Source organism: Bombus pyrosoma, linkage group LG8 (genome assembly GCF_014825855.1).
Source record: "Bombus pyrosoma isolate SC7728 linkage group LG8, ASM1482585v1, whole genome shotgun sequence".
NCBI lineage: Eukaryota > Metazoa > Arthropoda > Insecta > Hymenoptera > Apidae > Bombus > Bombus pyrosoma.
The window spans coordinates 4237685-4251171 of NC_057777.1; the positions used below are offsets into that span (position 1 = coordinate 4237685).

Here is a 13487-nt window from a genome sequence, read left to right on the forward strand (position 1 = left end):
GAAAGACGGAAGAAATACTAAAGACCAAGAACTAAAGTCGAGCTGCCTACTTTTCAACTCACTCGAATAATAATTATATTCGGTGGTACAGGTGTGGTGTTAGAGGATCAAGGATTTCGTCATTTGTACCATCTTTCCCCTAAACTCGTCACACACAGTGTTATGGAGAGTGTACCGTTTCAAAACCTGCAATATTCATTTCTACAGGTGTAGAAACAGGTGTAGATTACAGGATCAACGATTTTGTCGTTCGTAACGCTTTTCCCCTAAACTTGTCATACAGTAATTATTAGCTGTACTATTTCAAAACCGGCAAAATATTCATTTGAAGCATCAGAGCAGCCAAAGAGGTATAGCAAAAAGGCTGCCACCCAGTATATCGATCTGTGCATTACGATGATACAAAGTCGGCACTGAAATGCACGTACCGCACACATAAAATCGTTCTAAGGGGGAAAAAACGAGTTCCTCGACACACGCGAACATACACCTGCAAACATATACATAGAGAAATTCACGTATAGATACGGTAGGAAAGGAGATCGCGTAGGAGATCGTTTCGAGTCATCATCGATACGCTCGGTATTACGAGGCAATCCTATAAATGACAATGTCCGTATGTGAATTATGGATTCGTCTAACGATCGAGTCCGCCGGCGTGTCGATAGAACTTACGTACACCCTCCTGTTCGAACAATGAAATGAATTATGAATCGATCGAAGAACGTTTAATGCGATCCTATTCGTTATCGAATATATTCCGGCCGTGGACGTATGCTAACGAGCTGTAGACACCGATTGATTTATGCCAAATCTTAATATTCCGAATGCTTAATGGCTCTGAATATTCGTTTCGCGGAAGTTCGATTTTTTTTCTTCCTTCTCTTTCTCTTATTCGTTGGAGATTTGACGACCGTGTTAGAGTGAGAATGATAATTTCATGTCCTTTTCCCCCTTGGCGTTAATTCTTTTATGGTTAGAAATTTACGCGTCCGATTTTCTTTTCTACTATTGGAAACTGGATAATTCGACTGGTAACCAAATGAAGATGATACAAATTTTTCTTCGTTGAGGATTAATTCTCTTAGGATTAGGATTTCAATGATGAAGACGATATTAGAGCGAAAATGGTACTTCTACTAATTTAAAATTCGTCCTGTTATGTACATTTTACATGTTTACTATCTCATGATAAATATAAAAATAAATTTATTGCGGAAACGTAGTTTTCATGTAACTTTAAGAACATCTGTATGATAAAATAACTAAGTAGATAAAGATATTTAATTCTGACGTATTTTCCTAAGAACAGCGAATGATATGATATAGTGTTTAGTAAAAAAAATGGATTAATTGTGGAATATCTGTAATAACGTTTTCTTGGAATTCTGTATTTAAAAGAAAATCAGTATCACGTTTGGTCTGCTGATAAAACGGTTACGGTTCAACGTTATCTGGCAAAATAGGGCACCATGATTGCACAGAAAACGCAAATGTCAGTGTCTAATTAGTTCTTGTAATTATACCAATTCTCCTTTGCCATTTGAATAATTTTGAATTCTCTTTCAAGCACCGATAACACAATCGATTTTAAATAGTTTTAGGAAAGAAAAGATTGTGATTAAGAAGAAAAGGGTCGCCAGCAGTCGTGTCTGAGGTTCGTGCAAACATAAACCGGCTCATAAAATAATAGAACATCGGAATAGGCAATTTCACGTCGAATATGCGACCCGTTGAGTGCCCTTTAAATCATTTACGAACGAAGATGTTATAATCTCGGCCAGTGTCGAACGATAAATTTTCTCCTGTCTTGGGTTTACTGCTGTGCAACCGTAAGTCAACCAATGATCTTTCCAATAGTCCTTTTTTAACCTTGCACATGCATATGTAATAATCTTTTCAAGTAATAATACTCTTTAAACATGATAGAATAATTTTTTTAATGAGATAATATTGTAGTAATTATTGGGTATAAAACGTCAATTGTTATTAATTTAATCCTGCACGAGACTCTATAAATGTACACAGAAATGTACACAGAAGTTGATTCCACTATGCTAAGCGGTTATTCGTAATTTTATATTTGTTCATGTTTTCATTAATTTCATATTTTTATCTTGATGGACGTAACTAAAGAAGCACAACCTAAATGGTTATTTACTTCGATTATTAAAAATCATAACGAGAGATGATTTATTCTTCTTTTTATATGCAAAGGAAAATCTGGTTACAGGAGGTTAACGACATTTTAAAACTCTTGTTCTTCATTTTTAGGTTCCCTCGACTCTTTATTCGTTTTGTCATTGACCGCCATTAACTGTACGAGCAGATCGTCTTATAATTCCATTATGCTTGGCAGGAACAGGCCTGACATTACGGGTAATGGAAGACTGTCAGGATCTAATGACTATAACCAGCTCGCAAAATCATTTCCATCGGCGAATCTTCATTTATATTTTCATAGTTCAAATATTTCTGTACTATCTCCGTGCGGTCGGAAAGATCGTATCGTGTCGATGACTTCTATCGAAAGTGCATCTTAAAACGTTGCCTGCTTTCTATAAATGCCGTCATGATTCTTTTGAATTTTTCTCTTTTAAATGGAAATTTTGTAAAGAAACTCTTAATGAACAAGCATCGATAGTTCATAATACGAACATACCTATTTATATTATATTCATATTATCAATATATGCTATGTATAAATATTTATTCAATCTGATGCTTCTTTCTATCCTTTCCCTTTTTTGTTTCTTCTTTTCCTCCTTCTCTAACCATCTCTTCTCCCTTAATCTCCTTCGTCGCTCCTCACTCTCTTCCCTCCATTTCTTCCATTTCACACCCTTTTAATTACCATTCGGTTACCGCTAGACAGTGGCAACAGTTTCTATAAATTCGCATTTTTATCAAAGGAATGGAACTTCAACGGAAATTTATTTCATCCACTAGATATCGCAGCAAGTACAATATTTCTATTTTTGCGTATCGTATACACTCTGCGTATTTTCAGCATTTCGAGATTCCTGTAAATGCATAAACATCCGCATTCCCACTAGTTCCAGTATTAAACATTCTTATCCGACAAACAAACAAAGAGAAAAAAGAAAGAAAGAAGTAACGATTATACGTAAAAATTCCCTTAAAAAATTCGCGACGATGAAATCAACTAGAAACTAACCTCATCGCGGATTTCGCGGTTTATCGCGGTGGCCTTGCCGCCGAAAACCGAGGAGAAACTCAACGAAAGGAAGAAAATGGCGGTGGAGGCGGGTGGACGGGCCTGTTTCACCGGGTGAAGGAGGATAAGAGGGTTGTACGCCTTGCGGCGGGAGGCGGTAATTGCGTTATTACGTTAAAAGTGAGGTATCCGAGCGGCCGCGACATCGCCGCCGCCGCAACTTTTCCATGAAACGCGTACGTACAGTGGCCCATGCCTACAATCACTACACCCCCCTAGTTTGCTGCGGTGCCGGGGCGAATGTAAAATACAGCGGTTCCGACGCAAATTCGCGGTTACAGACGAAGGTCTGTCCACCGCGAGTATACCCTTGCATCGAGAATTTGCGATGGTGATGTTGCATTCAGTTCTTTCGAACGGAAGTTATGTCTTCTTTAGAACTTCGGCCAGTTGTAGGTGGTAGTTTTGATTTTTCTTCCTTTTCTTTTTTGAAAGTGAAGTTTCACCTTTGGAAAAATTGCCGTTGAAGAACAAGTTTGTAGTTGGCGTGGGAGATTTGAATTGGAGAACGAGGGTATAGAGTTGAAGGATTTGAGATCTAAAGAGTTGCTGTGACGAGAGATTCGATATATCCATCTCAATCATGTCTGAAATAATTCATTGTCAACCTCCGTCCTGCACGCAAACATGCTCAAACCTAATTCAAACAACCCCATATATCAACCAGTTTATTATACATTATATGAAACGTATGTTATTTTTTAAAACCAACGACACTTCTATTGTCTATGTGCCTGAACCTACCACCCTTTTCCCTAATACAATTTATGCTCAATCTTGCATCTACAAACATATTCAAACCTTAACCAACCTATATCGATCTCTCTTTTGCAAAGTCCTATCAAAACCTATTCTTGAAAATTTACAACGCTTCTCTCGACGAGAAGTCTGACGTAATATCTATCATCCTCTTTTCTAACGCAATTCATTTTTCATCTTTCTACGTGTATGTATGTATACGCAAACAGAGCCAAACTCATCAGAACCCATCTGTTATTCCTGAAACGCAACAGCACTCCTGTAGTCAAACAGTTCGGAATAATATCGATCGCTCGTCGTATATCATTTCGATGGATCCTGGCGTGTCAACGGTGGTATCGCGTCGCAAGATCGAGATCCTCGGTGTCTTCGCCGCGGACGGGACTTATGCGAACGCTGCGCGCGTATAAGTGGCCCGTGTTCCCACGCTGGAGCAGCCTGGAGGGCTTCCCATTCCGCTATCGACTCACATTGGCGGGTATCATGTAGGTATGTATGTATCTTCGTACTTGGCTGGCCATGTACAGGGTGTACCGGTGGAACATATTGGCCCAGGATTTCGTGAGACGAATTAACAATGCCCTCCTCCATCAGTATCAGGAAGGAGACTTGTCCTCCCTTTGTCTCTGCTTCTCTCTTTCTTAATACTTTCGTCAAGCCGAAATAAAGATATTACGAAACTAAGGAGACGAACTGCTGCGATAATCTCAAGTTTTTTTTAAATTATATATACACTGGTTATATCGTGCTTCTCTTTTACTTAATACTTTTATCAAAGGAAAATATAGATTCTTATAAAACTAAGGGAACTAGTTGCTCTTGGATAGTTTCAGCATTTTTGATGTTTCTGAGTCTTAGAATTAAGTGTACGAAGCTTCATACAGCAGAAGAAAGTACCAAATAAGTACTTTTTTTTAAATAAATCGATGTCAGAATTCAATCAGAATGCATTGATAGAATTGTAATTAAGAGGCTTATTAAACGTTCTTTTATAAAAGACAACATTTTTTGCTGATGGAAACACATAGAAAATTGTAATAAATTAACAGGAATTTTACTAAATACCAACCCTTGTTTTTAAATCAAAAATTTGTTAATTCCTAAAACTCGCCTAACGTTATTTAAATCCCACTAATATAATACTTCTGTTCATTAGCAGATTTCTAGTTGAAAATTTCCAGAGCACAAGTGCTCTATGTTCAGTATGCAAATGGTCTACTCGCAAAAATCCCTTGGCTCAGGAAAGGACGCATTTTTCCAACGAAAAAAAAAGGGGGAGACGTTTAACCCGTTCACCGACCCCTCTCATTTATCGTAAGGCGAACAGCATGCAAGTTACGTCGAGCCTGACACTCACCTCGCAAATCTTTCTTTGTCCTGTACATTCTCGTTCTCCAGCCTTCTATATTTACACCCGCTAGGATCATCCTCGTCGGATCTGCAAAGATACAGGCGTTTATGATCATTTAGAACGACGTTCTAGGTCCAATTATTATTGTTATTCCTGTATCTCATTACGATAGAAATTAATTAGTTAAAAAGACATATGTATTTTTTAATATTTCAAATGAATTATGTCGAACATGAAGGTAGAGTTTCTACTGATAGGAAATAAGTATAGGGAAGGTGATCATTGTACATTCTACATGTTGCAGTTGAATCTATGTACACATATTGATTTGTCGTCTCAATTATATTTCATATTCAATAAAAATATAATTTTGTAATGTATAATCTTCGCTTTTCCAGTCAGTTAGACCATCGTTATATAGTAATTATCAAGAATGGATTTTGATTTTCTTATTGATTCATGAGCATCTTAGAAGCGGAATTGATCGAGTCCATTTTTTATAAATTTGTCAATTACGTTATCTACGTAATACGATTTCAATTTTCAAAAAACAGATGGTTTATTTCAACAAAGTTATTTTAACTAAGCTATAAGTTCATCGATATGTGATTAATTTATAATTCACTGTACATGTCAATATCCCTGAAGATATTAGAAAATACACGTATGCATAAAAATACCCGATATTTACTGCTTCAAACTACGAGACATGAAAAAATAAACGAGCGAAATAAAACAAAACAAGGTGAGGAAGAGGCACGTGGCAAAAGCCACGGTCGTCAACGTCGATCGGCATAAATAGAGGATTCCGTTGCGCAAAAAAGCCACGCGAAAACTCTTCCTCGACCTTCTCGTTCTCGAGGAACGTCGTTACTCGAGGTCCATCTGCCGTTTTAACCGATCGGATATTCTATGTACGTCGTGAATAAATGTCGCGTCGCCGATACGTCGTAGTGTAATCACTTCCGGATTACCAAACGCGACACGAGGCCTTACAAAATTGGCCGTCGCCTATCCAACTTCCCCAAATCTGGATCGTTCGTGTAACAGTAAGCGCGAATAGAGAAGACCCTCTCATGCAATATTCACGCGAGCATTCTGCTCTCTATATCACTATGGTGACGAAGTCGCGTTCACGTGGCCGAGTTTGAAGGATAAATATGGATTTCGATATGAATTTCATTGTAATTTTCAGACGGGTCTAAATATATTGCCTGGTCAAGGCCGTTTATTCTACGACATTTGGTTCTACTATACTATTCGGCTTCAGTTTTCTATAGGCTCGCAGCTATGCGGGGTGGAATTGCAGATTAAGCAAAGGTTCGAAGTTATAAATTATAAGATATACTTCTATTCATGAGCCACGAGACATTTATTAGTTTTAAATGCAGTAATACAATTTTTAAACATTGGACAGACTTGAATTCTTGGACACGCGTGATGTTATATTCGTTTAATTAGGTTCTAAAGGGTTTCAGAAGTTTTAGGTAAGAGAAAGCGTGTATTAATTAAATATATTGAAATAAGATTTTTTCCAAAAGGAAAAAAAAGAAAAACATGGTCAAGGAATATTCTATGTAAATTATTGAAATCTTTTTGAGTAATCTTTTAATTAATTTTAAATCGTAAAAGTCATACTTTATAATTGATTAATCGATAGAGTCGAGAATACCTTACAATTTTCTCTATATCTCAATAAAAACTTCATTTTTTTTTTTTTACTAGACGTATAATCCCTTCTTTGATATATGCATCTGTTCTCGGCAATACGTTCTCTTTCTTGCCTAATCAACAATTTGTCTTCGTCTTCGTTCTTCAGAGAAGAATATATGCTACTCATGTTAATTTGTCAAACTATTACATGCCCGGTGTGAATGTACTGATTTGACCAAGGTACGAAAGATATAGGTACACTTGATTTATACTTTAGCGTTTCTAAGCCTGGTATCTTCCCCATTTTAACTTATTCTTGATTAAGGTTCTCTTAGTGTAACTGATCAAGATTGAATATTAAGATGAAAATGTTTCAAGATGGAATATTAAAATAAGAATATTTCTCAACCAACCTGTCCAAGGAAAAAATCAAACGACGATACAAAAGAATAAGAGTCAATAACAAAAATGATCTAACTAAAGTAAACTTAGAAGAAGAAGAAGACAAAGCGGAAACCTGAAATGGCAGGAAGAGTGAAGGATGCATCGTAAATCCGTCATTGGCATCTCGTTACCCCGGTGTCAGCCGCATACCCTCGATCAAGCGGTTGTATTAAGCACAGGATAGAAAATTGTGCTGTCGTTGGCCACACTACTACATATACAAATCCAGTCGATCGTCAAGCTACTATATCAAGCTAATGTACGCTAGGGATGGGATCAATTTCAATATGTATTTAGTACATATTTATAACTATATCGTATAACCTATTTAAAACTTTTCAAACATATTCGAGCTCATTTGCAATATATCCGATCTCGTCCCTAGTTCTTAATTCGTATTCGTAGCTAGCCTTTAATTATATCCAGTCGAGTATATGCCCATAAATAAGCCTTATTACCTATTCGAAACTTTCCAGTCATATTTGAGTCCATTTACCTAATTTACATCATAACTACATTGTCTAATTTACTCTCAACCCTGACTCTCAATTTATAGCAGCGATCCTTTAACTATTTCTGGCAGTATACACTTTCATAACTATACCGCGATATCTATTCGAAACTTTCTAGTCATATTCGAGCCTATTTGCGATATACTTGATCCCATCTCTAATGTACGCCTCTGACCCTGAGCGAAAAACCGAGATCCCCTTCCTCCATCCCCTTCCCTTGCCCATACATACATTTTTCTCTTCCTCTGCTCTGGCAAACGCTACGCTGTGCTACAGCATCAGCATCTGCCCCCTACCACTCTACCCATAGGTAACAGAGGTGGTGGCGGTGGGGGTTGTAGGGCCCGTACTGTATCCGGGTACAACGAGAAGGCCCCATATTCCTTCACCGTCCCTCTTCCCCTCCCTTTCCTTATACTCGCTCTGTATGTCTGCCAGCTTTGAACCTCTTTTTCTGGTCTCCTTTTTTTTTTTGCCACGAAGGAGTCGGATACACAGCGAGACGAGGAGAGACGATAGGACCCGGAGACTTATGGAGTACATAATGATGCGGCTCGCGGTATTACGTTGACTTAACAGATACGTATGCATGCTTGGTAGCCAGGGAACACGCGGTGTCCCCGGACATGGGCCCGAATCTTCTCGACCACCGTAAGAGGCCGCCGCTTTTGGGGACCCAAAGGGAGGGGATTTTGGGATTCATTGAGACGTTGATGCCCGGTGCGTGGCGGAGATCGGTTAGGAGATTTGCCGCGTTTGGGTGGTAGGAGTGAGGATAGTGGAGGGCTCTTGGGATTATTTAAGCCGTTTGTTTGATAAATCGGTCGACTCCACGAAACAGGGAAAATCGATGAAATTATATAAATACACTGTGGGCTTTAATGCACTTACATATAGGAAATCCAAAAGTGCAAAATTGCGCAAAATTCACGTGATACGAAGAAATATATAAAATCAACCGAAATTTAAAAATTTTTTGTTAAATTTTAAAGTATAGTCAACCACTTTGATCTGTGAGCATAGTCATTAGCATTTTAGTTATAGGTTGTAGATAATTTAGGCCATACTTTGGATAAGCAGGTGCTGCGAGGAAATCTTTTTTTATATCTTTCCCAACTGGAATTTGAGTAGAATTTCAATACTGTAATTCAAATGTAAGACTATTAGATATCACCTACGATGCAATAATACAAGCCAGAAATTAATAATTGATATTAATTATTTTCTTCTTTCGTGTTATTCAAATAAAATTTTCAATGATCGTTTTCGTTCATATTTATCGTATTTATTTTAATTATTTGAAACGATTTGGAGAACGTGTTAGAAATCGTAGGTAACGACATTTTGGATATCGATGGTAGAACACGGTGAAAGTGTCTAGTATAGTGATTCAGAGGGGGACCGCGCACGTGTAGATTTTGCAGTCAGATCACAAATCTCTGTATTTCTCGGATCTTGGAGCATTCGATAATTTGTAGCCACGAACGCCGTGGGAATGGAGTCTCGATTCTGATTTTTATCTCTCTTATCTGGTTAGTAAATCATCGGAAGCAAGCAACGCTAGATCTTTGTGTTACGAACCAGGAATTATTGCGTTCTGCAACCCTTGCACTGCTCCAACTTATTAAATATGTTGTATTCGTTCATTTCTATTTATTTTTCATTCGTTTCTTGTTGATTTTTATTTTATTCCTTTCTATTCATTAGTCTCGTCTACTTTTATAAACATTTAAATTATTCATTTCATCAATCAGTTGTTAAAAACTATTATATATCTTTTATATTTCCCTTTGTTCTCATGAAAATTAATTAACATTTGGTTAAGTTAAATTTATTTGTCACATCGAATTCATAAAAATCTTACAAATTACGTAAAACGAATCTAAGCGAACCTTCCGGCTATAAATTGAATATTTTTATTTTCTATTCGTTCCAATAAAATCCAAGTAATACTTATTCAAAGAAAATTTAATCGAACCACTTATCAAATTTCTAAATTATATTCGTATAAAAATTCTACAAGAATTTCAAGGTCCCAGTGATATAAAACAATCCCAACTAGATCTCATCCGTCACAAATTGAATTGTGTAAAAATTCTACAAAAGATCCAAGACTACAATTGCCATTATATAAAACAACCTGATCAACTCTCTCTCGATAAAAATAAAATACATCTTCCCAATCACCATATACGATTACCCAAACGTGCAAAAACGTTCGAACATAAAACGAAGAGCTTCTTAACGGTCTTGCAAACGCGCGAATCTCATCCCAGGAACGTGCGACAAAAACAACAAATAATAGCTTCGTTAATCCGGGAACAGCACGTTCCCTGATCGGCCATTATCCTGCGTATAAGGATCGTAATAATGTCTTGATAACCTTTCCTCGACCGGTTCCTCTTCCTCTCCTCCTTCGTATCGGCTTGCGTTAATGAGATGCGTCGTTACACGCGTTGCGATCGATCTTAACACGCGGCGAATAGCAACGATCGTCGCCTTGTACGTTCAGGGATTTCTTTCTGATTCGTTTGTTTTTGATAGAGACGAGATCGATTTGTTAACTCGATGAATGGAGAAGATATTAACACGTTAATGTTTAGGTAGTCGATCGAGATCAATTACGATAAAGATAATGGAGGAGAAGAACGAAGAATGGTGGGGATACCGTTGATGAATTGGTGAGGATACGATCGAGATGATGGAGTTGATAGAATAGAAGAGAACATTTTACAAATATTCAAATCTGTAGACCATATCGTACCAAAAATCTGACGTTTCTAGAAACGTAGCGTAACGATCTTCATTGTTCAAGTTTTACTTCGTTAATTTCTACGGTACATCATCTGGGTAACTCTATTAAACTAACACGGTTATTAATCTCGTTCTTATTGGAACTTTTTCGACGACTTTATAGGACAAGTACCGGGATAATTGAGAAGATTCGTGATTCGACGAATTTTTAAATTTTTAATTTCTTTAATCAATTTCGATACTTTTATACAGCTCCGAAAAATAACTGCTTGAAGTTCCTCAAAATAAGCACTACTGTAGTTATTGATCTGTCATCCGACGAAAAGCTATTCGATGATCACGATATTTTTCAATTCTGAGAACGGATGGAAGCTTGAGAAATTTTTGGATCTTTGGAAAACCTGAAAAATATACGCGACGCAGAGACAAACTATACTTCAACTCAGAGATATTTTCCATAGACGCGATACTTGTTTTTAAATTAACTTTCAGAACGAAACACTCAACACCACACTTTACTGAAGTACTCTACTTCAAGTTTTAAACTAGTTCATCAACAAAAATATTTAAAATTCATAATACATGAAAAGTTACCACTGCTTGTGGGTTAGATAATGAACTTTCAAAAATTGTACTATAAAATACACGAAATTAGACAAAGAGGGTAAGACCTAAGAGCTTTACGAAATGGAAGCAGAGGACCGAAATAATTCGAGGAAAAAACAAAATAAGAAGGGAAGTCACGTGATACGGTGGCCTCTGTTCAGGTTACGGTGGCGCCTTTTTGCATTTTTCCAGCTCGACACCGTGGTCACGACTTTGACCCCCTTGTCCCCCTGTTCCTCCCCCTTTTTCTGCTCGTTGTCTGCGATCGTCCTCGTACATTTACGTTCGCCATTCCTCTACGTCCACGTGTGCTACATCCACCTAGGCTCCTTCCTGTAGTACGTCCGACACTCGGCCCGTATCTGCAGCCCAAGCCGTGTACTTTGGATGCAACTGATCTGCCTCGTATACAGGATCATGCAAACATTACGGTCCTGTAGGGTCAATTCCTCACAGAGTTCGATAAAATAGTACAAACGGAAAGACGGGAGAAATGAAACAATAGCAATTATACTTCAAATAAAATGACTAATCAACAGACTCTACCAAATCTTTTGTTATCTTCCAAAAATCTCGCCAACCTCAAAGAAGCTAGTACTCCACTAAAAACCCCCAAAATATTACTCATCCTGTCATCAACTACGAAACAATTCCACAAGACGCAAATTCCAACTAATCTCAACCACGACACTCCATAAACAACGTTTCAAGGTCCAGGGCTTAGTCATAACTTAAATTGAAATTATGTGACGAGAACATTACCAAATTTTCGACCATCTTCTCGAAGCTCCTCCAACATTCAACAAACTAATGCACCCCAATTCCCGAAATATCATATCCTCGTAGTCTCATCAGTTTCTAGACAATTCTATAAAACACTAATTCCAATTAACCTCGGCCACGATATCCCACGAACGATGCCTCGAGAAATGCAAGGTTAGCCATAACCTAAAAAGAGGATGGAAAGAAGGAAACCAAAGTAGAATCGATGTGAGCCGAGGGTAAGAAAGGCGTAGCGCAAGCGAGCAGAAATGTCCAGCGACGGTGACCAGAAATCTAACACCTAGGCGGTAGGTAGCGTGAGTTTTTTTCATTAGGAGAACGGCGATCGAACGGCGGCGAGTGTTCGCATATTAAAAGGAAAGAGCGAAGCTATTGGCGGGCCCGGGGAACGGGCCCAGGAGGCGGTCCATCGTTCTCCGACTCCGGGACTCTTATCCGTTCTCCGCCGACCTTATTGGTTACCGCCTCCCCGATCGTTCCTGCCGACCCTCTTCTTGTACATACGCCGACTTCTTGCACCGAGTTTTCCGCGAGCCACGATCGCTATACAAGATTCTGTAGAGTAGAGTGAGGTTGGCTAGAGACTCGGGTTACTTGGATTAGCTAAGTGCAGATTCAACCCTTTGAATGTTTAATACTTGTAGATGATGAGTAGCTCGTTTCAGGATTATTTAATTTATTCGAGTATCAATTGTGATTTGTATTGGATTTATAGTAGAGCTCTATTTATCGGAATAGAATTTTAGTTCTGTTGAAGCTTGTCTGGGCTAGCGCTTATCTGAATGTCAGCTGTTTTTGTACGAACGAACAGTCATTGGTAATGGAAACAATCAGTGACTTTTCATTATATAAAGTGTTTGTCTCCAAAGTTCACATAGATAGGATTCCACTGATTTCATAGAGCTTCGCCGAAGAGTTTGGATTATTTGCATCAGATAACTGGAGGTTAAATCTTTGAGTGTCAAATATTTACAGAGGGCGAGTGACATGTTTCAAAATGATTTAATTTAATGTTCTTTGTTTTTAGTATTAAACATGGTCTGCTTCGGATTTATAGCACAATAGAACTGCATTTATTGAAACGAAATTTTTGGGTAGTACTCGATTAAATGCACATCTGGCAACACGTGACTGAGTCTGCTTATCGTGAAATCCTACTATATGAACGACAAATCACAATTATAGTCGATACAATTACATTATACCAAGCTTTCAATTGCGAAATTTTACTCGTGAAGTAGAAAAATAGACAAATAATAGTATCAAATATTGGTAACTTGTGGCGTACTACTTACGTAAGAGCTAATTAATATTTCACCACTTAGACTGATTAATTAGTACATAAATACTATAATAAATACAATGATATATCAATACTATCTGTAGT

At 37.8% G+C, this 13487-nt stretch overlaps 1 protein-coding gene across 11 annotated transcripts in view; it reads right to left on the reverse strand.

The window, feature by feature from the left end:
• LOC122569976 (aryl hydrocarbon receptor nuclear translocator homolog) overlaps positions 1-13487 on the reverse strand; it is a 46771-nt gene that overhangs the window by 16182 nt on the left and 17102 nt on the right. For 8 of the 11 annotated variants that reach the window (XM_043731717.1, XM_043731719.1, XM_043731716.1 and 5 more), the window contains one exon: positions 5355-5435. The exons of the other annotated variants lie outside the window; for them this stretch is intronic. In XM_043731717.1, the coding sequence (XP_043587652.1) occupies positions 5355-5435 (81 nt within the window). The remainder of the gene's footprint in view (positions 1-5354; positions 5436-13487) is intronic. 11 annotated transcript variants of the gene reach the window in all.